This window comes from Apium graveolens, chromosome 10 (assembly GCF_009905375.1).
Source record: "Apium graveolens cultivar Ventura chromosome 10, ASM990537v1, whole genome shotgun sequence".
Taxonomy (NCBI): Eukaryota; Viridiplantae; Streptophyta; class Magnoliopsida; order Apiales; family Apiaceae; genus Apium; species Apium graveolens.
The window spans coordinates 237579740-237606752 of NC_133656.1; the positions used below are offsets into that span (position 1 = coordinate 237579740).

Below are 27013 nucleotides of genomic sequence, written 5' to 3' on the forward strand. Positions count from 1 at the left end.
GAGAAAAGCTATTGACTTGGAAATTGAGTCCATACATAAAAATGGAACGTGGGAGCTAGTTGATCTTCCAACAGGAGCCAAGAAAATTGGTGTCAAATGGGTCTATAAAACAAAGTTCAATGAGAAGGGAGAAATTGATAAGCATAAAGGACACTTGGTGGCAAAAGGATACAATCAAGAATATGGGATAAACTATTATGTAATTTTTGCTCCAGTTGCTTGTTGGGATACAATTCGAATGGTATTGGCTTTGGCAGCTCAGAATGGGTGGACTGTATTTCAACTTGATGTTAAGAGTGCTTTTTTGCACGGAGATTTGGAAGAGCCAATTTATGTTGATCAACCTATGGGCTATGTGAAAAAGGGAGAAGAAAGTAAAGTTTACAAGCTTCTGAAGGCATTATATGGACTAAAACAGACATCAAGAGCATGATACAGCAAGATTGAAGGATATTTTCTGAAGAATGGCTTCGAGAAATACATCTATGAGCATACACTATTTGTGAAACATGAAAATGGAGGTAAAATTCTGATCGTTAGTCTTTATGTTGACGATCTAATATTTACTGGAAATGATATGTGTATGATTGAAAGCTTTAAAAGTTCTATGATGCTCGAGTTCGAAATGACTGACTTGGGCAAAATGAAGTATTTTTTAGGAGTTGAGATTCAGCAAAGCATAGCTGGTATTCATATTTGTCAGAGTAAATATGCTAAACAAGTTCTTGACAGATTTGGAATGAGCATTCGTAATTCAGTGAGAAATCCTATTATTGCAGGTTCTAAGCTATCAAAGGAGGGTGGTGAGGCTATAGTTGATAGTACATTGTATAAGCAACTTGTTGGCAGCCTTATGTATTTAACTGTTATAAGACCAGATTTGATGTACGTCGTATGTCTCATTAGCAGATTCATGGCAAATCCGAAAGAGACACATTTATTTGCAGCCAAAAGAGTGTTGCGTTATATCAAGGGCACTATCGAGTTGGGAGTATTTTATAAAAGAGGAGTTGGTAATGAATTGGTTGCATATACGGATAGTGATTCTGCTGGTGATCTTGATGACCGACGGAGCACCTCAGGTTATGTGTTTATGATGAGTAATGGTGTTGTATCATGGTCTTCACGTAAACAACCGGTAGTGACTTTATCTAGTACGGAGGCTGAATATGTTGCTGCAGCTGCTTGTGCCTTTCAAAGTGTATGGATGCAGAGGGTGCTAGATAAAGTTGATCATTTTCATTGCAAGTGTGTTACTATATTCTGTGACAATTGTTCAACTATTAAGCTGTCTAAAAAATCAGTGCTGCATGGAAGAAGTAAACATATCGATGTACGATTTCATTTCTTGCGTGATCTTGCAAAAGATGGAATTGTTGAGCTCAAATTTTGTGGTAGCTGCGAGCAGATTGCAGACATATTAACGAAGCCTTTGAGACTAGAGACATTTGAAAAGCTTCGTGGATTGCTTGGGATCAGGCCAAAGATTGAAGTAAACTGAATTGCTACCAGCAACTTCAGTTTAAGGGAGGGATTGTTAAGTATTTATTTTAGTCAATAGTATTTCAGTTCCAATAAATCCTATTGATTAGGAGCAGTACGTTAGAGTTTATCAGATAACTATTTCTTAGGTCAGTTAGTCTACCACATTTCACTGAGTTGAGTAGTGGGTTGTTTCCTTATTTCTAGTACCTGTACTAGCTATATAAGCTACTTCATTCATTTTAATAGTTAATTGATTAGAAAGCTTTGCTTGATATCTTTCAGTGTGTGTTTAGTTTTAACATTTTTGACCAGGTAAGACATGTTAAAGAAACTCGCATCTTTTAAACGTAGGGACTGTTGAAATGCAATAGAAGTGGAAAAAAATGATCTCAAAACAACATTAGTATGTTTCTCTCTCATGCTAACCAAATTTGCAGAATTAGAAGATTTAACAGCATAAACAAGTCCATTAGGCCCAACAATATCGGAAACATGAGAAACGGTTGTTGCAGAAGCAGCTCCAACATATAATACCTTAGAACCGGGTTTAATTCCAATATCGTTGACGCCTCGGAGAATGAGAAATGCTAAATCAGATTTAGAGGATCCTGTACTCAATCTCGATTTCGTATTGGTTTCGAAATAAAATTAATTTATCACCATCGTATAATGTTTTTCCAGGAGACATGTTTTTAGTACAGAGTTTGTCTATTTTGTCTTTAGAAATGAACACTCCTTGAGTTTATGCGGCTTTACTATAAGTTTGTTTTCATCATGTTCGTAGTTATGATGTATGAAAATTGACTAAATAGCTAAATAACGCTACAAATCAAAAATTAAAGTAAATATTTGAAATAAGTTATAATCCAAGAATATTCTTACATTGATACTATTAATTTTTAAAAGTTTACAATTTAGCTACACCAATCCTTAGTAACATAGGATAGGACGGTATTTGGATATAAAATTGAAAAATGATTCAATTAGACTTTTATTGGGACGTGTATATGATATCGAAAATGGATTATATGATTTTATTTCAAAAGGTGAAAGATGATTTGCTAATTTTAGTTTCAATATTGAAATGATGTTCATCTTGCATATACTAAACATAATAATTAAATTTTCTTCGATATCTCAATTAAAATAAAAATTAATATATATATCATATTTTCCCGGTAAATAATGTAAATCTTAGGCCCTAGGCTTAATATAAAATATTTGATCACACGGTAAAACCAATATGTGAACTCATTTCCAATATGTGATCTCATTACAATTTACATATCATAATATTAGTGTGAAAGTATTTATTATATAGAGTACGATATTGAGTTGCATTGCATTTTTTAATCTTGATTAAAATTCTCAAACCAATTGGCTTCTTATGTTTTATTTCAATCTTGAAGATTAACAGATCCAAATTTCAGGAACTCCTTGTGTGTTTTTTTGGATATTCTGACGCTCAAAAAGGCTACAAGGTACTTAACATTCAGTCTCAGATTATATTTAGGGTCCGTTCGCAATTCCGTTAAGTGGGCTTATTGTCTTATAAGTCCGTAACAACTTATCGACGAGTGTTTGTCGACACAGCTTATAAGTTGAATTTACAACTTATAAGCTGATAAGTTGAATGTTGGTAACGACGTACTTTTTCGCAACTTATTTTTCATTTTTTATCAATTTTAATTTTAGAATATATTTTTTAAAATGTTAATATAACTTAAAATATAAGAATTAAGATAATTATATATAAAAAATATTTATTTTAATTCATTTAAATAAAAACAATTCTGACTTATTTTTAAATTATCCAAACACTTATATAACTTATAAGTATTTATTAACTTATGACTTATTACTCACTTATTCACTTTAAGTCATAAGTTACTTATTTTAAGATTTCGCAAACGGACACTTGTACCCACATATGTCAAATTTCATGAGTTTCACTTTCTCTGTCATTTAATACAACCACGTGATATTTCTTTTTATTCTTCTGCTATTTTCTTGCCTAAATTCACAACTCCGCATGATGATAATGTTATTCCTATTCTTAATATTCAGCCTGTTGTTAATATTGACCGGCCTGAATTTGATCATACTTTCCATAATTCTGATTCTTCCCCTACTCACAGCGGCGGATCTAGGGTGTTCAGAGGGGTCCCTGCCCCCCCCGAAATTTCAATAAATACTGAGTAGTATACTTCAAAATCTATTGTGAATACAGCCTAGTTGGTAACCACATGTTGTTTTTATACATAACACCAGGGTTCAACTCCTTGCTGCTGTGACGTGTAATTAGACTTCAAAATTCAACTAAATTATTGTTTTTTGTTTAAGGCAACTAAATTTTTTCTTTTTTATTTTATTTATGTAATTCTATTTTAACAAAATGCTTATTTTTATTATATTAACCAATATATTTTAGCAAAAAATATATAAAAAAAAATTAAAAAAAAATCATTTTTTTCGGACCCCCCTACAATTTATTTTTCTTTTTTGTTTTATTTATGTAATTCTATTTTAACAAAATGCTTATTTTTATTATATTAACCAATATATTTTAGCAAAAAATATGTAAAAAAAATTAAAAAAAAATTCATTTTTTTCGGACCCCCTACAATTTATTTTTCTTTTTTGTTTTATTTATGTAATTCTATTTTAACAAAATGCTTATTTTTATTATATTAACCAATATATTTTAGCAAAAAATATATAAAAAAAAATTAAAAAAAAATTATTTTTTTCGGACCCCCCTACAATTTATTTTTCTTTTTTGTTTTATTTATGTAATTCTATTTTAACAAAATGCTTATTTTTATTATATTAACCAATATATTTTAGCAAAAAATATGTAAAAAAAATTAAAAAAAAATCATTTTTTTCGGACCCCCTACAATTTATTTTTCTTTTTTGTTTTATTTATGTAATTCTATTTTAACAAAATGCTTATTTTTATTATATTAACCAATATATTTTAGCAAAAAATATGTAAAAAAAAATTAAAAAAAAATCATTTTTTTCGGACCCCCCTACAATTTATTTTTCTTTTTTGTTTTATTTATGTAATTCTATTTTAACAAAATGCTTATTTTTATTATATTAACCAATATATTTTAGCAAAAAATATGTAAAAAAAATTTAAAAAAAATTCATTTTTTTCGGACCCCCCTACAATTTATTTTTCTTTTTTGTTTTATTTATGTAATTCTATTTTAACAAAATGCTTATTTTTATTATATTAACCAATATATTTTAGCAAAAAATATGTAAAAAAAATTAAAAAAAATTCATTTTTTTCGGACCCCCCTACAATTTATTTTTCTTTTTTGTTTTATTTATGTAATTCTATTTTAACAAAATGCTTATTTTTATTATATTAACCAATATATTTTAGCAAAAAATATGTAAAAAAAAATTAAAAAAAAATCATTTTTTTCGGACCCCCCTACAATTTATTTTTCTTTTTTTGTTTTATTTATGTAATTCTATTTTAACAAAATGCTTATTTTTATTATATTAACCAATATATTTTAGCAAAAAATATGTAAAAAAAATTTAAAAAAAATTCATTTTTTTCGGACCCCCCTACAATTTATTTTTCTTTTTTGTTTTATTTATGTAATTCTATTTTAACAAAATGCTTATTTTTATTATATTAACCAATATATTTTAGCAAAAAATATGTAAAAATAATTAAAAAAAATTCATTTTTTTCGGACCCCCCTACAATTTATTTTTCTTTTTTGTTTTATTTATGTAATTCTATTTTAACAAAATGCTTATTTTTATTATATTAACCAATATATTTTAGCAAAAAATATGTAAAAAAAAATTAAAAAAAAATCATTTTTTTCGGACCCCCCTACAATTTATTTCTGCGTCCGCCACTGCCTACTCACGGTGCTAATTCTGATGGTAGTGATATACTCCCTCCGTCCCATTTTGAATTAGCTTGTTTGAGTATCGCGTATTTTAAGAAATTCAGGTTTGAATGTGTGGTTGTGATAATTTTAAATAATGCTATAAATAGATGGTTCATTTTTTTGGATATCCAAAAATGAAAATAGGAGTGAATAGTTGATATTAGTGTTCCTCTCAGGACTTCTACTAGATCTAGATCAACCCCATTTTATTTGTCAGATTATCACTGCTTTACTGGTCAATCTAATCATTAGTGTAATCTTGTTTCTTCTCAACTTTATTTTTCACGTCATAAGGCTTTCTTGACTCAAGTTTCTAATATTTTTTGAGTAAATTACATATTACATTCTTTTGGTTTGGACCATTGGCATTTTGATATTACTTATTTAAAGAATTGCACTTTGCACCCTATATTACTTTAGGCGCTGCACTTTGCATTCTTCCGTTAGTTTTTGCCGTTACCGTCAAATGTCTTAGAGGTAAAGAAGTAATTTAACTATGTCTAATTGCACTTTGATCATTGAAGTTTAACAGATTTTTCATTTATACCCCTAAACAATTTTTTTTACAATTCTGACCTTCAATTATAAAAATGGAACATTTTAATCAATTTATTAAATTTTTTAATATTCAAAATTTTATAATATTTTTAAAAAAATTAGATTTGAATATTATAAAATTTTGAACATTTTAATCCATTTAATAATTTTTTTTTAATTTTCGAAGTTTTATAATTTTAAAAAAAAACTATATTCATTTTTTTTAATATTCCCTATATAATTGAATTTAAAAAAAATTGTATTCGATTTTTTTTTTAAAATTATTCAAATTTTTATAATATTCGAAATTTTTAAAAAATAATATTTGTACCATAAATAAAAAAAATTCGAATTATTTTTAAAATTTGAATATTATAAAAATTCTAATATTAAATTTTTTTTAAAAATCAAATATATTTTTTTTAAAATTCAAATATATTTTTAAATTCGAATATTATAAAAATTTGAAAATAATTTTTAGAAAATTATAAAATCAGAATACTAAAATTTTTAATAAATTGATTAAAATATTCAATTTTTATAGTTGAAGACCAGAATTGTAAAAAAAAATTATGCAGGGGTATAAATGAAAAATCTGTTGAATTTTAATGATTAAAGTGCAATTAGACCATATCAAATTACTTCTTTACCCTTGACACATTTAACGGTAACGGCAAAAACTAACGTAAGGAGTGCAAAGTGCAGCGCCTAAAGTAGTATGGGGTGAAAAGTGCAATTGTTCAAATAAGTGGTACCGAAATGCCAATTACCCAAATCAAAGGGATGCAATATGCAATTTACTCATATTTTTTGGTCTTCTTCTTATAAAGAGGCCTGTCAGAATCCCTCTCGATAGATGCTATGCAAAAAGAATAGCAAGCTTTACATAATAATAAAATCTGAAAAATAGTTGATTTACTTGTTGGCAAGAAGCCCATTGGTTGCAAATGGGTTTATAAAGTCACACTGAAAGCTGATGACTCTCTCGAAAGATGTAAAACTAGAACGGTGGCTAAGAGATTTAACTAGAATACGACATTAATTTTAAAAAAACTTTTTAACCTATCATTAAAATGAATACAGTCAGGTGCATTGTTGTTTTAGCAGCCAGTAAGAACTGGTCAATCTATCAGCTATATGTTAATAATGCCTTTTCTCCATGGTGACCTCAATAAGGAAGTGTACATGAAAATTCCCGAGGGTTTGTAGAGGAGCAAAACTTGTAGAGGAGTTACTGACTCAAAATTATAAAAAAATTAAGAATCATTATAGAGGGCGTTTGAAAACTTGCATTTTATTTCAAATGAGGGATTTCAAATAACAGAATTTGAGTTGTCATATCAAATTCTCATGTTTATACTAATATTTGAATGTTTTTGATTTTAAATTAAATCCAAATCTAAATTCTCAAACAGCTTATTTGATCAAATCCGGCCCAAACGGGCCAAATGTTCTTCTTAAAGATATCTAATACTCATCTTACTATATTTGTAATGTATGTTGATGACGCCATAGTCACAGGTTCTGATACAGTATCAATTCAAGCTCTTAATAAGAATCATCTTCATGATATTTTCAGTATTAAAGACTTGGAAATTTTGAACTATCTTACAAATAATCACTTGTTGATTTTTCAGGTGTATAGATCACTTGTTGGCAAGATCAATTATCTTACAAATACAAGATCCGATCTAAGCTATGTTGTTTAGGTTGAAGTCAGCTATGCAAGCTCCCAGATGATCACATTTACAGGCTCTTATTCTTACCCTCACTCCATCAGGTATATTAATTATTCTGTGAGGAAAGGTATTCTACTGCAAGTGTACAATGAGATAACATTACAGGCTTTCTCAAATTATGACTAGGCTTCTTGTGCAGAGTCTCGACGATCCATCACTGATTATGTTTTTTTTGTGGTTCTCCAGTCACATGGAAATCCAAGAAATAAGATACGGGTTCCAGATCTTATTCTGAGTCCAACAAATATCGAGTAATGGCATCAGCTGCATCTGAAGTCACCTGGACAGTTCGTTTATTGGAAGAACTAGGTGTTTCTATTCTAAACCTAATCACTCTGCACAAAACACATTGAATTTTTTTTGCCGTGAGGCTTCTGAGGTGTAAAAGTTCTGTCTTATCATCTGAAAAATTGTATTTTTTGCCATCTCCCTTTTTTATGATCAAACGGGATATTAATATTTACATATATATTAGTGATATAACAAAAACTATATAAATTTATAAATTTATTTAATTTGAGATTTTTACTAGTACTTTACTATTATTTTGTTATAAATTTGGGGTTTTAATTTAAAAATTAAAAATTAAAAAAATTCAAAATTTACATAAATTAGTGTTCATATACCAAAAATTATAAAAGGAAATAAATATGTTTGATTTATGAATTTAATGGTACTAGTAATTTGATCATTGTTTCTTACTAGTTTTTTTTTCAAACCCCATTCAATATGTTTTGATTTCCTACCAGATAAAATGTGAAATATTAAATAAAAATAATTAAATTTTCTTCAATATCTCAGTAAGACATAAATATTATAAAAGTTTGAAAATTAATATACATAGAATCCTTTAATACAGAAACCTCGGACCTTAGAATATGAAATATTTCATCACGTAATAAAAATCCATGTGTGAATTCATTTAAATTTTCCGATCACAATATTAAAGTGAAAGTATCCATTATTTACCGTAGAGTGGAGTCTATATATATAGGGTATGATACTCTAGTCAATATAGACTAGAGTATGAGTTCTCGTAACATCTCCAACAACACTCTAGTCAATATAGAGTACAGTAGATAGATGATATTAAAAAATCAAAAATTTATGATAAATCGATGAAATAAGTAGTTAAGTATAATTCAAGAAAACTTTTACAATATTAATACTTGATCTTTTTAATTTTTTTTTAATTTAGTTACACAATTATTGAACGGTAATCGTTGCTTAGACTTTTTGAGATATGTACATGAAATTGAAAAATAAGTCACATTAATTTTTTCGGGAGGCAGAATAACCTTTACCAATTTCAATTTTGGTTTAAGATATCGAATTCAAATATGTGTTAATTCAATTTCATCATGCATTAATTAAATATAATAATTAAATTTTCTTCGATATCTCACTTAAAATATATATATTTCTTAATAATAATACTTTATCCGTATGTAAACCTTAAACCCTTGACCGAATATAGAACACTTGATCACACAATATATGTATTCATTCAAATTTACGGATCACAATATTAATGTGAAAGTATTCGCTATATAATGCATTGCATGTTTTAAAATAATTGTATGATAAAAATGAAATTTTGCATGTTTTGTATTTAGGGCTGTCAATTGGTCGGATTTGGATCGGATCTTTCTTAATTCATATTCTGTTCCATTTCTTTTAATCGGATTATAGCCGGATTGTTTAAAGCATGATCCACAGTAGAATTTTCAGATTTTCGGATTGGAGTTCTGCTCCGTTATATTTAGAAAAAAGGCAGAATTAATAGTACATAATAGAAATTTTCAGTTCTGTTCGATTATTCGAAACCATTAAAAACTCAACAAATTTACGATAATTTTTTCAAGCATATTCAAACAGGGACTTAAAAAAGATAGCCATGGAATAATTCTTCCACCCTGCTATGTTCATAATACAGTAAGAACTCCACAAATTCAATAGGAACTGTAGGGTAAGTAGATTAACCAACTTGATCTGCTTTATTTTTTGACGGAGACAATCCCCACTCCTTAAGCATTTAAGAGAATCCAGTGATAACGCAATTAGAATCAAATTAGGCTAATGACTCGGATTATTAACTTCTCCGTAACTTATAATCTTAATACTAATAGACTGGATATTAGTAAAGCATATATGTGTGGTACACATATTAAACACCTATTACTACATGCATAAAAAAACATTTAACATTATATATATATATATATATATATATATATATATATATATATATATATATATATATATCGGATTATTTACGGATCGGAACTTATGAAATTCATATCCTATGTATATCAGATCGGATTTTTTTCGGACCGGATTGTATTTTAAGTGATTCATATTCGTTCCATTGGCCCTCGGATCAGATCGGATATCTGATCCATTGACAACCCTATTTATATTTAACCCATTTTTTTAAGTTTTAATTTTAATTTCTAACCGTGAGTTTGAATAGTGTATATTCTTTTAGGATTTGAATCTAACGGTTCTAATCGCTTAATTAAAAGAATAGTGTATATTCTTTTAGGATTTGAATCTAACGGTTCTAATCGCTTAATTAAAAGGATCTGATGGTCATAAATAGGGATAATCAAACCAACAAAAAAATATATATCAAATTATATCTCATTCTGGTTATTATAGTATAATAACTAGCTTTGCAACTCGTGCGATGCATGAATCTTCAATATATTTTTATATTATTTAAATTTATAATAAATTTCTTTTTTGATCATTACATTATTAGTATATTAATAAAATAATAATATAAATATTTATTATTGACAGGATTCGAACATGAATCTTGGGTAGTGTATAAATAATAATATAAATATTTGATGTTGTTGAGTTCGAACCTGAGAGTTTTAGTAGTGTATAAATAATAATATAAATATTTGTTATTGGCGGGGTTCGAACCTGGGAGTTTGAGTAGTGTATACTTTTTTAGTATTTGAATGTAACGGTCATTATCACTTAATTTAAAAAATCTGACGATCATAAATGAGGATAACCAAATTAACTAAAAAAGCCATATCAACAAAAAAAAAGACATACTAAATTATACCGTATTCCGATTATTATAATACAACAACATTCTGGGAACCGAGAAGATACACTGATTTAAAAGGCTCATGTGGGAATGCAGTCTTATCCTTTTTTGGTATTATTTCATTGGAATGAATTTGTTCCTATACTAATGCTCCAGTGTGATGTAAGTTACTCCCTCCCGGCAGTTAATATACGTTTATCATTTACACGTATTTTAAGATTTTTATAAAATTTATTTTTATATTCCCTCCATCACTTTAATTTGTTATTAAAAAAATTGTACACGGAAATTAACAAATATGTATAAAATAGTTAAAAAGAGAAAGATAATGGGTAGAGTGGTGGGATTCATTGATTTTTAATGTATAAAAATGAGATAGTTAGATAAAAACATTGTGAAAAGAGAGGAAAAGTGGGGAAATGCGGGCACCCATTGACTATTTTTGATAAATTTTGAAATGTAAAGAAAATGAATGAAACATCCCAAAAAGGAAACTGTAAATAAATGAAAAGGACGGAGGGAGTAATATTTTTTTAATTATTTTTTATAAATAAAAGTTTAAATATAAAATTTTTATTCAGAAAAATATTTAAAAAAGAAATTATATAAAACAATATTTATTAAAATATGTCAAAAATAATGTATAAAATTTAATAGAAAAAGAGATTAATTGCCATGGGGGTGAGACTACGAGTCACGATCTCTTTTGGATAGTCGGTGTGGAGTGTGGACTGTCATGTGAAGCATAACTTCTCGGATAATTGTGATGTGATGTGATCGAAAAAATTTAGTTGTTCTAGTTGGAAAGTCTAATTTGGGAGAGCTCATAAATCTAAACTAACTATTTGCCGATTTTGATGATTTTTAGTTAGTTATACTGGTTTAAAATCCGTGCGATGCATGGATTATATATATATATATTTTATATTTTTTTATATTTTTTTTTAAAAAATATATTGAATTTAATTCTTAATTTTGTTTATTTAATAATTTAAATAATATGATTTCATGATAATTGTATTAGCACATTTAAACTTATTTAAAATAATAGTGTTGGTAGGGAAAATATTACTAAAAGAAATTATTATTTTATTGAGGGTAAAAATATAATGTCTTTATTATGTTGGAACCTTAAAAAAATATTATTTTAGCATGTTGATTACTTAATCGATTAACTATAACTCTATAAAAGATATTTGAAAAAGACAATATTACTGATTGAACGATATAGTTTTATTGATAATTTTATGTGTATTTTAAAAAAATAATATTTGTGTTTCAGTTAAGATTTGATTTTTTAGTTCATATCAATAGGATATGAATTATACTTAGTGTAATATTAATTTGATTTATCTTAGATCAGTGGTTTACACTATTTAATTTTAGCCCAATGCCCAGTACACCGACTAAATCAAACTAATTATTTTTAGTTTATTTTTAATTATTTTTTAAAATATGGATCAATAAGATAATTTTGTTTTAGATTGAATAATTAGTATATAAGATTTTATTTTTGTTGATCGAATTGTATATTATTTTGTTTATCCAAGTTTATTAATATTATTTTTTAGGGGGATTGACAGTATTGTTATTTTATCTTAACCCGAGTCACATTATATATCAACTAAATCTTAAAAATTATATTTAGTCTGCTTAAATTTATTTTAGCCCGAAGTAATAAAATAAAATAATATAAAACTCTATATGAATTAAAATTTAAATTGGTAGAAGAAGTTGAATTTAATATAAATTATAATGATATAGAGTTCGATATAAAATAGAATTGAAATTGGTAAAACAATTGAGGAAGTTGACTTTAATATCAATTAGAATTGGAATTGATCGATCTAGTAATTAGAATTAAATAATCAAATAAGGGTAATTAAGTAATTTCAGCAAGTATTAACTGACCAACTACCAAATTTTTAATATTTCGTATATTATAATATAGTATAGATATATAGTACATTTTCTGTTCTTTAATTTTCAAAGACAAGATGATGCGTTGTAAACTGGGAAGGACTAAGAGTGTAAATGAGCCAAATTATTCGTGAGCTATTCGAGTTTAGCTCGAAAAAAAATTTAATTTGCCTCGAAGATAATCAAGCCGAGCTCGAGTTTCAAATTACTCGGCTCGTAAGGTTCACGAGCCTTATCGAGGCTTTATTATTTTTTATTTTTTTTATTATAAATATTTTTTGTATAAATATTTAATATTATTTATTTATTTGTTATTTTTTATCGAGTCGAACCGATCATATTCCGTTTTTTTGTTAATATTTAGTGAATTAATTCGATCTTTCAAGCCGAACTCGAGCCTACCGAACTTTTTACAAGTCGAGCTTCGAACTTAAAATTAAAAGCTCGGTCGAGCTCGAGTTCAAGTCCAAACTATTTTAATCGAGTTCGAGCCGAGCCTGGCAGTATTCAACTCGGCTCGGATCGATTATACCACCGGGAAGGACTATGATAAGGAATTTTATTCAGCAAATCCTTAATGATAAGCCCTTTTCTAAATACACCCGATTTCATTATTACATATGCAACGGCGTATGATGTGCTAAAATCCTTTGATTACACCCTAGTAGATTTTAGCACATCATAAGCTATGTGGAAGAAAAGTATTGCATATATAATAATAAAATATGGTGTATTTAGATAGATTTTCATCTGTTTGAGTTGGTAGTATTGAATTTTATCATTTGCTTGATTTAGTTTCTAAATCGTAAATTATTTTGATATAAGAATGTAATTTTTTGCTTGTGCGGCTTTGGGTATAATGCTGTCAATGATGACTACAAGGTTCTAAGCATTTTTCGTCCTGAAGGTCATACGTTGGCGGAATCCGAGGTCATAGTGTACTGCTCAAAAACTAATGCATGGAGATGGCTTCAAAATATTCCTAGTCACTTCCAGTTCATTGGAGTATATGGAATATTCGTAAGTGGAGATGTGTACTGGATTACAATTAAGACTCTGGATTTAGGAAGCTGCTTATCATTGTCACTATCAGTTCTTGCTTTTGATCTTGGAATTGAAACTTATAGAGAGGTTCCAATGCCTGAAGTTAAGTATTGTAATGTTGATGCTTGGTATAGTTTATATTTGCAGATTCCCTCTGCATTCGAACAATCAAAAGTAATGAGATCTGTTGAGTCTACTAGGCCTGTTAGACCTGTCAAAGGGATTTAAATTAGTGCTATGACTCTTGAGAAGGTTGCAACTAAAAACGAAGATAAACTAAGGTATAGTAGCTTGTCTAGTCAACAGGAATGACAGTCTGGCATATTGGAATGAGTCTAGTTAACTTTTCTGTTAGATCTTTTATACTGAGTGTGCTCATTTAAAATAACTAACTAATTCATCTTACTTGCATTTCATCTCTCTCTGTATCTCTCACTATGAGAGATCTCTGTTCTCTGATCTCTATGGTTTAGATCTCAGTGTAAAGTTTCTCTTGTTCTTGAGTATTATAAGTGAGTGAATGATCATTAACATCTTTGTCTTTGCATCTCTCTGTTAAATTCTGTAATGTGACATGGTATCAGAGCGATGTCGATCTTCATCGCTGTCTAACGGATTGATTTGTACTATTTTTTACTTAATCTAAATGTTTCTCGTCCTTAATTGTTCATCACTGTTCTCATCGTCTTCATCACTGGTTCTTGTGAAATACTTCAATTGCTCAGATCTACTGCGTGTTTGTACGCGTCTCTTTGGTGGTGATTTCAATGTTTAATGCCTAGACAGACATACTTCTCCGTCTAGTAGATCTATGGCAAATCAAACTACAAACACATCATCTGCAAGTGAAGCAACAACGATTGATGCATTTCATCCTTATTTTCTGCAAAGTTCTGATAATCCATGCATTGCACTTGTTACTCAAACCCTGACGGCTCAAAACTATCAACAGTGGAGCAGATCTATCAAATTAGCACTATCCGCTAAGAACAAAGTCGGTATTGATTGATGGTACACTCTCTCAACCACTTACTATCTCATATCTTCATCCTTTTTGGCATAGATGCAATGATATGGTATTGTCCTGACTTCTCAATTCTATGTCCCGTGAAATTAGGGATAGTGTTGTTTACTTTAGCACTGCTAGAGAAATCTGGGAGGATTTAATTGTTCGATTCTCTCAAGTAAATGTTCCACGAATATTTCAACTCAAAAAAGAGCTTACAGCTCTTCATCAAGGATCTATGTCAATCACTGCCTATTTCACTAGAATGTTAACACTGACTGATGAATTGAATGCTTTGGCTCCTATTCTAAAGTGTGTGTGTGTGTGTGCACAGAATACCTGTACATGTGGAGTCAGTGCTAAACTTGCTGCGTATGAATAGATTAACAGCATAAGTCAGTTCTTAATGGGACTTAATGAAGTCTATACTGGAATTATGGGACAAATGCTCATGATGAAGTCTTTGCCAACTCTGAGTCAGGCATACTCTTTGTTACTGTAAGAGGAAAATCAACGTGCTACTCTAGTCCACAGTGTCAGAAAATGTGTCTATGAATGTCAAATTTTCTGCAAATAAGCCAAAGCAGGCTCCTTATACTAAGAAGAATGATGCAGCTGAGGTATGTGAGTATTCTCACAACTCTGGGCACAGTCAAGAGGAGTATTTTTTTCTTCATAGCTATCCAGATTGGCATCAACTTCATGGAAAATAAAAAATGAGAACAGGTGTTTCTGGTGCAGTCAAGAAGGTTGCACAAGTGTCAACTAATGTGCCTGATCGATCTCCTGCCGAGGACACTCTTCCAGAGGTGTTCTCTGCGGCTCAATGTGAACAACTAACTCGAATGATACCAAATAACATGAAGACCATGAGCAACTGGTCTGCTGGATCACAACTTTCAGATAATGTTCATTGTGTCTCATCTTCTCACAATGCATACACTGTGCATAACAATTCTCATATCACTTGGATTTTGGATTCTGGAGCTACGGATCATATTGTTTCTGATTTACATCTAATGCATAATGCAACAAGTCTGAATTCACTTATGCATTTACCAACTGGTTCAGCATCCCCCATAGCTCACATTGGTACTGTGAGATTAACTACAAATATTGTCTTGAATGAGGTGTTGTGTGTTCCCTCTTCTCACTGCAATCTTATCTCTATATCTAAGTTGACAGCAGATTCTTCAGCTTCTGTTATTTTCTCCAAAAATCATTGTATATTACAGGACCATTCCTAGAAGCAGATGGTCGAGATTGGTAAATTGAATGCTGGTTTAAATACCTATGGTGCTTCTACTGTGTTTCAAATGCTCCTCAGTGTATTAGGGTGTCTACTCAACCTTCTCTTGAAGCTCAAATATGGCATGACAGACTGGGACATCCACCTGCAACTATCCTAAACAAGTTATCTGTTATTACAAATGAAGTGTCCACCTCTATATTTAGCACTTGTGATGTGTGTCTTAGAGCTAAGCAACAAAGACTACCTTTTTCTCAGTTTTCTAGTACGAGTTATGATTTGTTTGAGCTAATCCATTGTGATATGTGGGGTCCCTACAGAAAACTTACACATGGAAAATGTAATCAATTTCTCACCATTGTGGAAGAATTTTCTAAATGTACTTGGGTTTACTTGATACCTGATAAAACACAGTACATGGTCTAGTTCAGAATTTTATTCATCTAATTCATAGACAATTTGGTGCCAATATCAAGACTGTTGGGTCGAATAATGGTACAAAATTTACAAATCATACTCTTCAAGAGTTTTTCAATTCTGTTGGCATTGTTCATCAGACATCTTGCTCTCACACACCCCAACAAAATGTTGGGTAGAGAGGAAACACCAGCATATTCTTAGTATGGCCAGAGCATTGGTGCTCTAGGCAAATATCCCTAAATCATTGTGGGGTGACTGTCTTTTAACTGTTGTACACCTTATCAATCTCTTTCAGTTCAACAGCTTCAGTTTAAGTCTTCTTATAAAATTCTATATAAGAAGGTTCCAGACTACAGTCAGTTAAGAGTGTTTGACTGCTTGTGTTATATTGCTGATGTGTTTAGTCCTCCAGATAAGTTAATTCCAAGGGGTATCAGGTGCATTTTTCTAGGGTACCCTTTTGGCAAAAAGGGCTACAGGGTAATGGATTTGCACACTAGGAAGTGATACCTTTCTCGAGATGTTATATTCATTGTGAATGTCTTTCCTTTTGATACCCTTTCTCATACCACTGATACAGCTTGTTTGTTTCCTGCTACTGGTTTGCTCAATGAAGCTCCTACTGATCCTCCTTCAATAACAGCGTCTGTTGATCAATCTTTTATAGCTGAGATACCATCTTCTGAGGTTGAGTCCATCAGTGCTAGTTCAGACAATAACCCTTCTGTTGACCTGTCTCACTTCAAACAGGTTCGACCAACTCGTACTAAGCATATCCCGTCCAAATTCAAGGACTTTACTGGTTTACCTAATATCACTGGAACTTCCACCAGTCATATGTGTGTAAACCCGTTGTCGAATCACTTGTCTTACCATGTTTTTAGTTCTTCACATGTTAAGTTCTTAGCCAATATTACTAAGGTCGCCACTCCTTATACTTACAAACAAGCAGTTGTTCATAAACCCCGGTCTGAGGCTATTTGTGCTGAGATTAATGCCTTAGAATCAAATCAAACACGGGACATCGTTCCTAAACCTGCTGGTAAAAACATAGTTGACTGTAAATGGCTTTTCAATATTAAGTATACTCCTGATGGTAATATAGACAAATACAAGGCACGTCTTGTTGCCAAAGGGTTTACTCCGACAATTGGTGTTGATTATTTTGAGACATATGCACCAGTTGCCAAGATGACAACTGTTCGGGTTGTTCTAGCCTTAACAGCAAAATTTAACTGGTTTATTTATCAAATGGATGTTAATAACACATTTTTGCACGGGGTTTTAGCTGAAGAAATCTACATGAAGCTTCCACATGGATTTCAATTCCTTTCTTCATCAAATGTTCAATTCCCTTCTGGTCAGGAATTTGTTTGCAGGCTTAAGAAATCAATCTACCGCTTGAAGCAAGCTCCTCGTGTGTGGAATGATAAACTAGTTGCTTCTTTGGTTAAGTTTGGCTTCACCCAAGTGACCTGTGATCACAGCCTCTTCACTCTTAAACAGAATGCTGACGTTGTAGTTGTCATTGTTTACGTTGATGACATTTTAATCACTAATAACTCCTCAAATTTGATTACTCAGGTTAAAAACTTCTTGCACTCTCAGTTTAAAATCAAAGATTTCGATCCCATGAAATATTTTATTGGGCTTGAACTAGCTCGCTCTTCTTTGGGTCTCTTTCTCAATCAACGAACGTATGCTCTGGACATTCTTAATGATACATGCATGTTGGCTGTAAAGCATTCACTTGTTCCAATAGAACAAAATCACAAACTGGTTGATAATCAATCAGAGCTATTAGCAGATGCTGATGTTACAGTTTACAGATGTCTGGTAGGACGTTTACTATATTTGACTATAACTCGTCTAGATCTTTCCTATGGCGTTCATGTTTTGTCTCAATTCATTTCTACTCCTCGTATGGATCATCTTAATGTTGCTTATAAGATGGTCAAGTATTTCAAAGGAACAATTGGTCAGGGTCTGTTCTTTCCTAGTGATTCTTCTCACAACATTCAGTGACTCGGATTGGGGTGGTTGTGCTGAATCTCGACGTTCCTTGACTGGATATTGTGTTATGCTTGGTGGTTCTCTTATTTCATGGAAATGTAAGAAACAAACAACAGTGTCTCGTTCTTCTGCTGAAGCAGAATATCGTTCCATGGCTGATACCACCTGTGAAATTATGTGGTTGGTTTCCTTACTTCAGTCTCTCTGTTCTCCTACTCCATTACATGTTCCTCTTCACTGTGACATTAGTCCAGCTCTCCACATAGCTTCAAACCCCGTGTTTTACGAGCGGACAAAACACATTGAGATTGATTATCACTTGGTCCATGATAAATTGAAATCTTGCCTTATAGCTCCTTTGCATATTACTACTGTTGGGCTTTGCTAAGCAAGCCTAACTCCGCATTAGTATGATATTGTCCGCTATGGCCCGAGCCCGCACATATTTGTTTTTGGGCACCTCCCAAAAGCCCTCATACTAATGGAATTTATCTAGCTGCTTGTATTCTAGCAAACTGCCCTTCACACAAATGATGTGGGACAACTCCTAACAATCTCCCCCTTCACACATAGGGGCCATACTGGAAGGACCACCTGCCTTTTCCTTGAGCTCATACTGGGTAGCCCATCTGCCTCCTCATAGGTCCATTATGGAGCCTCTTCCTTAAGCCCATACTGGGTAGCCCATCTGCCTCCTCCTAGGTCCATTATGGAGCCTCTTCCTTGAGCCCATACTGGGTAGCCCATCTGCCTCCTCCTAGGTCCATTATAGAGCCCACGTGAGATTGTTATGCACCGTTATAACCTAAAACTCTGATACCAGTTGTTGGGCTTTGCTAAGCAAGCATAACTCCGCTCTAGTATGATATTGTCCGTTATGGGCCGAGTCCGCACGAATTTATTTTTGGACACCTCCCAAAAGGCCTCATACTAATGGAGTTATCTAACTGTTTATATTCTAGCAAACTGCCCTTCCCACAAACGATGTGGGACAACTCCTAACAATCTCCCCCTTCACACATCGGGCCCGACACCTGTCGATTCTGCCTCCTGATTGTGTGATTTGGCTCCCCCTCTGCTTATATTCACACCTGTCGATTCTGCCTCCTGATGATGTGGGACAACTCCTAACAACTAGCGCTGCTCAACCAGCTGATCTGTTCACTAAGGCTTTGTCTTCATCTCAATTGTTGTTTTACTGTCCAAGTTAGGAGTTACTAATTTGTTTGCCTCTCCTAACTTGAGGGGGATGTTAACACTACTACTACTGATGTATCTCCTGAGATGACAGTCAACTCTAGTCAACAGGAATGACAGTATGGCACATTGGAATGACAAGCTGGTAGTCTAGTTAACTTTTCTGTTAGATCTTTTATACTGAGTGTGCTTCTTCAGAGTAACTAACTAATTCATTTTACTTGCATTTCATCTCTCTCTGTATCTCTCACTATGAGAGATCTCTGTTCTATGATCTCTTTGGTTTAGATCTCAGTGTAAAGTTTCTCTTGCTCTTGAGTATTATAAGTCAGTGAATGATCATTAATATCTTTGTCTTTGCATCTCTCTGTTGAATTCTGTACTGTGACAGCAACCTTAAACAAAACTGTTCCAGGCCTGGATTCGACGTGATAGGGTGGAAAGAAGAATGATGAGATCATGGTGAACTGTACTTCTCGTTCTTTTCAAACTAAGTTTGCAGTTTGTGGTTCGTATTCGCGTCATATGGCCTTTACTACTTGTGTTTTGTTGCCTGAAATGTGAAATGATGGGATTAACTTGGCATAAACCTGTAATTAGAAGGATTGCTGTATAATTCGATTGTCTCGACGCTATCACTCTTTTGTATGGAGGAGACAATGTGGCGAAAAAGAAGAACGATGAATTTTCGTATCTTAACAAGAATATGAAACTTTTGATAAACTAATATGCTTATGTACTTTTTCTCTCTTTTGGTTATGCTAGCAATGCTTTTGTGTTTATGTGACTCTGTTAGTGTGGTAATAATGTTTTCGAAAATCGGATCGACTCGGGGACGTCTCCAAAATCCGAATAATAGGCAGATTTTCGAGTCCTCATTTATCTTCGATTTTTAAGTACTCATCCGAGTCCTCGTCGATTTTACCTCTAATTTCTAAGTACTTATTTGAGTACTCGTCCGACCTGACATTTTTAGAACGTCGGGTAATAGACTTACTGTAATGTTTGTTTTCTTAGACAAAAGTCCAATTATGATAATTAATTTTGTTAAAACACTGTTAGTTATGGTGATAAACAATAAAATATATGATTAAGTTCATTAATATTTTAATATTATATTATTTTAAGAAAAAATAATATTTTTAAAAACGTATGCTAATAAACACGTCAAAATAACATTACATAGTCAAATATAATAAATTTCTATAATCTTAACAATAAATTCCTAACCTAATAACCAAAAATTTTATTCTTTTAATTCTTCCATCTCTTTTAATTTGTCATTTCTCATTTTATATAGTTAAATTGACCAAATTTAACCGGATCATTAAAAAAAACACGACTTTACGATTTTATTATCCGCAAAATTGTATTTCCAAACCCAAGCTTGTCATGGACGCCATGTACATGTAATTCAAAATAAATCAGTTACTTTATGGATTTTCTATACAGCGAAGATATGTAAAATTCAAAATAATTTAAAAATCCCGTACAATAAGCACTGTTAAAACGGTACGATAAGGTTTGTTTATAATCAAACTTACAACAAACGCAAACTAAGAAGAAGAAAAATGATGTCCAAGATTATTTCTTGTCATTCTGACGCCAATACGTCGTCGTACGCTTCCAGGTTCCACTCGATTTTTTTTAATTATTTTTTCACTTTTTGATCGCATTGTTGTATAGAAATACTGTAATAATATCTGTTTATTCTGTGTTAAATATTTTGTACATTGTGTTGTGCATTTTTGTAGTGGTCGATTTAGATCTGTTTAGACTTGTGGTTGTGTGTACGATGAGTCTGGTTCGGTTTGGCTCGGTTCGGATAAAATCAAAATCAGAATTATATATAGCTGTTTTAGCTAGGGTTTGTTGTTTTATTCGGTTTATAAATATGTATGAAAAGATTAATAATAATGTTTGAGGTTTTTTTAATTATGTAGGTAGAACAAAGAATTATACATGCTTTTTTAGATAATCGATAATTGAGGTAGAGTTGGAAAGTTAATCGATAATTGTTGTCATGTGTATTTGGGGTAATTTTTCGGAAATAGGCTTAATTTCGTCTATATGTGATTCAGCGTAAATGTAGCATGAACTTCATTCTGTATGCAATTTGACAGTTTTTGTTTCAGCTGCTTTAGTTGTTGTCGGATATTAACATTGTTACGGCTGTAATGCTAATTTGTTCCTTTCGCTTGCTACTAATATGGCTGCCTGAGTAGAAAGATAGATGACATAGGAAAAGAGTAAATTGAGGTACAGTTGGAAAGTTAATCGATAATTGTTGTCATGTGTATTTGGGGTAATTTTTCGTAAATAGACTTAATTTCGTCTGTCATGTGTATTTGGGGTAATTTTTCCGTAAATAGGCTTAATTTCGTCTATATGTGATTCAGCGTAGATGTTAGACGGCTAGCATGAACTTCACTCTGTATGCAATTTGACAGTTTTTGTTTCAGCTGCTTTAGTTGTTGTCGGATGTTAACATTGTTACGGCTTTAATGATAATTTGTTCCTTTCGCTTGCTACTAATATGACTGTCTGAGTAGAAAGATAGATGACATATGAAAATATTCGGTGTAGATTTGCTTAATGCGTGTTAGTTTTTTTTATATTTTTTTCCTTTGGTTTTTCAGTTATGGATTATGATGAAATTAAAATGTATCTGATCTTTTACCTTTTTAACTCAGCGGTGGACCTCAATCACAAATGCCGAAAGTGACACCCTGCCTTACGGAAGATCTGGTTTCTGAAATCTTATGTCGCCTTCCGGTTAAGACTCTGTTGCAATATAGATGTGTATCCAAACCATGGTGTTCTCTTATTGATAGTCCACGTTTTGTTAAAACACATCTTAAGAGATCCATTGAGTGCAACACTAATACCGGTCTGATAATTAGAGGCGACAATTTTCACTTGGTGGATTTCGATTCTTTAGAAAATACCACTCCTGTTGAAATTGACGAGCCACTGAAGACAAGTCTCTACGGATGCTCAATTGTGAGTTCTATTGATGGCTTGCACTGCTTGTTCAACCCAAAGCCAGACATTTTCATATGGAACCCGGCAACCAGGAAGTACAGACACTTACCTACCTTACCAGCTGATTTTCATCGTCCTTTCGGATTTGGCGGGTCATCTCTTTGTGGCTTTGGCTATGATGTTGTTACTGATGACTACAAAGTTATGAGAATTCAGACCGATGACAGGGGGACGGCAGGCTCGAAGGTCATAGTTTATGGTCTAAAAACTCACTCGTGGAAGCGACTTAAAAATATTCCTTATCAATTTCAGTATTTCGGTGTATGGGGTATGTTTATGGGTGGGTCTTTGCACTGGATTACAATTAAGGGTCAGGGATACCCATCAATTCTTGCAGTTGATCTTGGGGTTGAAAATCAGAGGGAGCTTCCACTGCCTAAACTTCGGACTAAGAATGTCAATCTACTGAGTATAATTACATTTGAAAAATCCCTTTGCATACTTGAATACCTACTTGGTGTTGGTATGAATGTATGGGTGATGAAAGATTATGGGGTGGGAAATTCTTGGTGCAAGCTATTTTCTGTTGAACAACGAAAAGTAATTGGATCTTTTGTTTCTATCACACCTCTTGCTTATTCAAAGAGTCGCAAGGATATTCTGTGCGAAGTAGACAACGGGAAGGTGATGTGGTATAACCCTGAAAGGAAGAAAGCTAGGGCCGCGAAGATTGCAAATTTACCTAGTATGTTTGATTTGGAAGTTTACACTGAGAGCCTTGTCCAACTCGACTATAACATGAGTTCTATTGGGAAGCAGCTGCCGAGGAAGCAACCACAAGAGAAGAAAGTACAGCAGCAAAAGAAAAATAAGGATGAGAGGTAAGCAAATTATTTATGCATCTTCTCTAGTTTTATTTAACTATGTACCAAGGTGATGATGTGTTGGATCTTCATTTCTCTCTTGTGAATTACTTGTGGATTTGTGGGATCTTTATTGCTTGAATAGCCTAGAAATATTATGATGTTCAAGGTAGCTGAAATTATGGCTGTGGATGTTTTCCTCTTTATTTCACGTTATAATTACACTCTTGTATAGTTCGAAAGATCTGTAATTTCTGTTTTGTTTGTGTTTAACATTTTAGATTAACATTTGCGCATTTTCTTCATTGGTTGATGTAAATTTTGTAGTTGTGTGTACCAATCACTTCATGTATATGCAAGTTCTTTACCCAGGGTTTTGTGTATTTTTTATTTCATAAATATACATATAAAAAATGAATAATAATTTTTTTTTTGAATAACTTTGATGCTGATGCATCAGAAAATTATAATCTGGCATGAATAGACCCTTCCGCCTACGTCCCAATATGTGCATATAATCTGGCATGAATAGATAGACTAAATGGATAGTTGTTTCCATGTACATGGTCCTGCCCTTAATGTTTTTCGTAAAGACGGTAATTTAATATACATGATCCAGAGTAGATGCTCGAGGCTTAGCACGGACTCTATATACTGTTTGTGTTTCAGCTGCTTCAGTTATTGGATGTTAACATTTTTAGGGCTGTAATACTAATTTATATATTGTCTTACTACTAATTGGCTGCCTGATTATAAGGAGGGATGCATGTAAGAATAAAATGTGTTAGTTGGTTAAATTATATATTGTCTTACTACTAATTGGCTAACTGATTTGGTTCTCTATAGTGGATTATGATGATATTAAAATGTATCTGATGTTTTACCTGTTCAACTTAGCGAGGGACCTCAATCACAAATGCACAAGGTGACCCCCTACCTCACAGAACATCTGGTTTCTGAAATCTTGTCTCGCCTTCCGGTTAAGACTTTGTTGCAATATAGATGTGTATCCAAGCTGTGGTGTTCTCTTATTGATAGTCCACGTTTTGTCAAAACACATCTTAAGAGATCCATTGAGTGCGACAGCAATACTGGTCTTATTATCAGAGACGTTAATTTCTACTTGGTAGATTTTGATTCTCTAGAACATACCACTCCTGTTAAAATTGATGAGCCACAGAAGACTCGTCTCTTTGGTTGTTCAGTTGTAAGTTCTATAAATGGCTTACAATGCTTGTTCAACCCAAAGCCAGACTTTTTTATATGGAACCCGGCTACCAGAAAGTACAGACACCTACCTACTTTACCAACTGATTTTAATCATCATTTCGGTTTTGTGGGGTCTTCTCTTTGTGGCTTTGGGTATGATGTTGCTAATGATGACTACAAGGTTATGAGGATTCAGATTGATGATAGTGGTTCGGCAGGCTCGAAGGTCATAGTGTATAGTCTTAAAGCTCACTCATGGAAACGACTTAAAAATCTTCCTTACCAATTTCAGCATTACGGCGTATGGGGTATGTTTATGGGTGGATCTTTGCACTGGATTACAGTTAAGAGTCAGGGATGCCCATCAATTCTTGCAGTTGATCTTGGGGTTGAAAATCATAGGGAGCTTCAACTGCCTAAACTTCAGACTAAGAATGCCAATCAACTGTGTATAATCACATTTGAAAAATCCCTTTGCATACTTGAATACCTACTTGGTGTCCGTATGAATGTATGGGTGATGAAAGATTATGGGGTCGGAAACTCTTGGAGCAAGCTATTTTCAGTGGAACAACCAAAAGTAATTGGATCTTTCGTGTCTATCACGCCTCTTGCTTATTCAAAGAGTCGTAAGGATATTCTGTGTGAAGTAGACAACAAGAAGGTGATTTGGTATAACCCTAAAACTAAGAAAGCGAGGACAGCAAAGATTGCAAATTTACCTATTATATTTGATTTGGAAGTTTACACCCAGAGTCTTGTTCCACTCGACTACAACACGAGTTCTGAAGGGAAGCAGCTGCAGAAGCAGCCACAAGAGAAGAAAGTACAGCAGCAAAACAAAAAGAAGGATGAGAAGTAGGCAATTCTCCTATGCATCTTATCTATCTTTTAACTGTATTCATTTCTCACTTGCAAATTAGTAGGGTGATCATTATTGCATGACTAGCTGAGAAGTATCACGATGCCAACTGAAATGGTTATTGATGTCTGCAGGGACAAATTCCTTTCTAAGGGATTCAAGCTGGTGTTATAGAGCGATTAGGAAGTTAAAAAATAAAGGTGCTATAGTTTGTTTACCGTCCTGTGGATTCTTTTAATACTCGAAGTGAAACTATATTTTGTTGATACTTATTACATATCAGTCTTAGTTGACAGTTTGAAAATTGTTGCAGGTCATGGTTTTTAAAGATGTTGGTGGAGCCTGGAACTATCCGTCTTATATTACAAATGTTCTTCATGAGCTATTAGGCAAATGTAATATGTACCTATGTTGATTTACTGCAATATGGTAAGATTGATTTCTCATTGCTCGTTGTGCTCCGGAAGCTTTTCTTTAGTTTGAAATATTTCCGGAAATGTTTTGAATTTCTCACGCTAAAAGCAGTGATATCGGATGTTTTTGCATTGTGTTACTACATCTTCTCCTGACATGGTGCCCTCCTCTGTAGCTGCAACCACCATTCCTCCATTAGTATATAAATCGCAGTACCTAATGTATACGTCGAGCATTGTACTAGTTAATTGTCTGTTAATTGGCGGTGCCATCTCCTTCAGTCCCCTCCATCAATTCCGACATCCTCTCTTCCACTTTCTTACCACCTAATTTCAAACACTCCTTTGTCTTTTGCCTTATAAACACTCTGTTTTCTGCACTTTGTAATAATAACGATCCCCGCGAAATACAGAAGGCAAAGGAGCACTTTATTAAAAGATATAATTAACGCCGTTGAATATATTGTTGAGGGGCATCATTATTACAAGAGCAATACTGCAGTCTGCAGCAGCACAAGAACAATTAGTAGGGGCTGTTTATGAACAAAATATGTATGATGCCAATGAGAGCCTATAACCCTTCTTATATAGACTATGAGTAGTAGTAACTTGTAATCCCAATTAAAATTAGGATTACTGAGGTGTATTCATTTCAGATTTTAAAAGATTTTTAATTTTAATATATAATCTATGAATTTTAAAAGATTTTCGTTACTTTTAATTATTCGCGGATTTTGATGGAGTTGATCCAAAATTTTTGTAAAATCTTGCAGATTTCGTGGAGTTTTTCAGAAATCCATCAAAATCTTATGTATTTTAAAGAGATTTCAAAATATTGAAAATGTATTAGCAAATCCATCAAAATTCAAAACTGTTTAAACCGAAAAATGTGGTCTGGAACTTCGTGTCGGGTTTGAACTAAAAAATCAAAACCGAAATATTTGGACTGGAACAAATAATTATGCCAAGCTAGTCGGTCCTAAATATCAAAATTAAATATTAAAAATTATTTTGAAATAACTTATTCAATATACTTTCGATTTTCGATAATACCACTTAAATATCACTACCTAGA

General features: G+C 32.2%; 1 protein-coding gene and 1 long non-coding RNA gene across 2 annotated transcripts; both read left to right on the forward strand.

The window, feature by feature from the left end:
* Positions 1-2829: 2829 nt before the first annotated feature.
* Positions 2830-8110, forward strand: LOC141689771 (uncharacterized). Its single transcript, XR_012562502.1, has 3 exons — positions 2830-2966; positions 7589-7731; positions 7877-8110. It is a non-coding gene; the product is annotated as an uncharacterized LOC141689771 (long non-coding RNA).
* A 12971-nt stretch (positions 8111-21081) lies between these two features.
* Positions 21082-26081, forward strand: LOC141690203 (uncharacterized). The gene is made up of 5 exons (XM_074494886.1): positions 21082-21236; positions 22300-23472; positions 24352-25521; positions 25660-25725; positions 25839-26081. The coding sequence occupies exons 1-4, from the start codon at positions 21178-21180 to the stop codon at positions 25697-25699; spliced, it is 2442 nt and encodes an 813-aa protein (XP_074350987.1). The 5' UTR covers positions 21082-21177; the 3' UTR covers positions 25700-25725; positions 25839-26081.
* Positions 26082-27013: the final 932 nt, after the last annotated feature.

Coding starts and splice junctions, on each gene's coding strand:
- LOC141690203 (XM_074494886.1), top strand. CDS start 21,178: ATGATGTCCAAGATTATTTCTTGTCATTCTGACGCCAATACGTCGTCG. Junction 21,237..22,299: donor ACGTCGTCGTACGCTTCCAG/GTTCCACTCGAT, acceptor TTTTTAACTCAG/CGGTGGACCTCAATCACAAA. Junction 23,473..24,351: donor AAGAAAAATAAGGATGAGAG/GTAAGCAAATTA, acceptor TGTTCAACTTAG/CGAGGGACCTCAATCACAAA.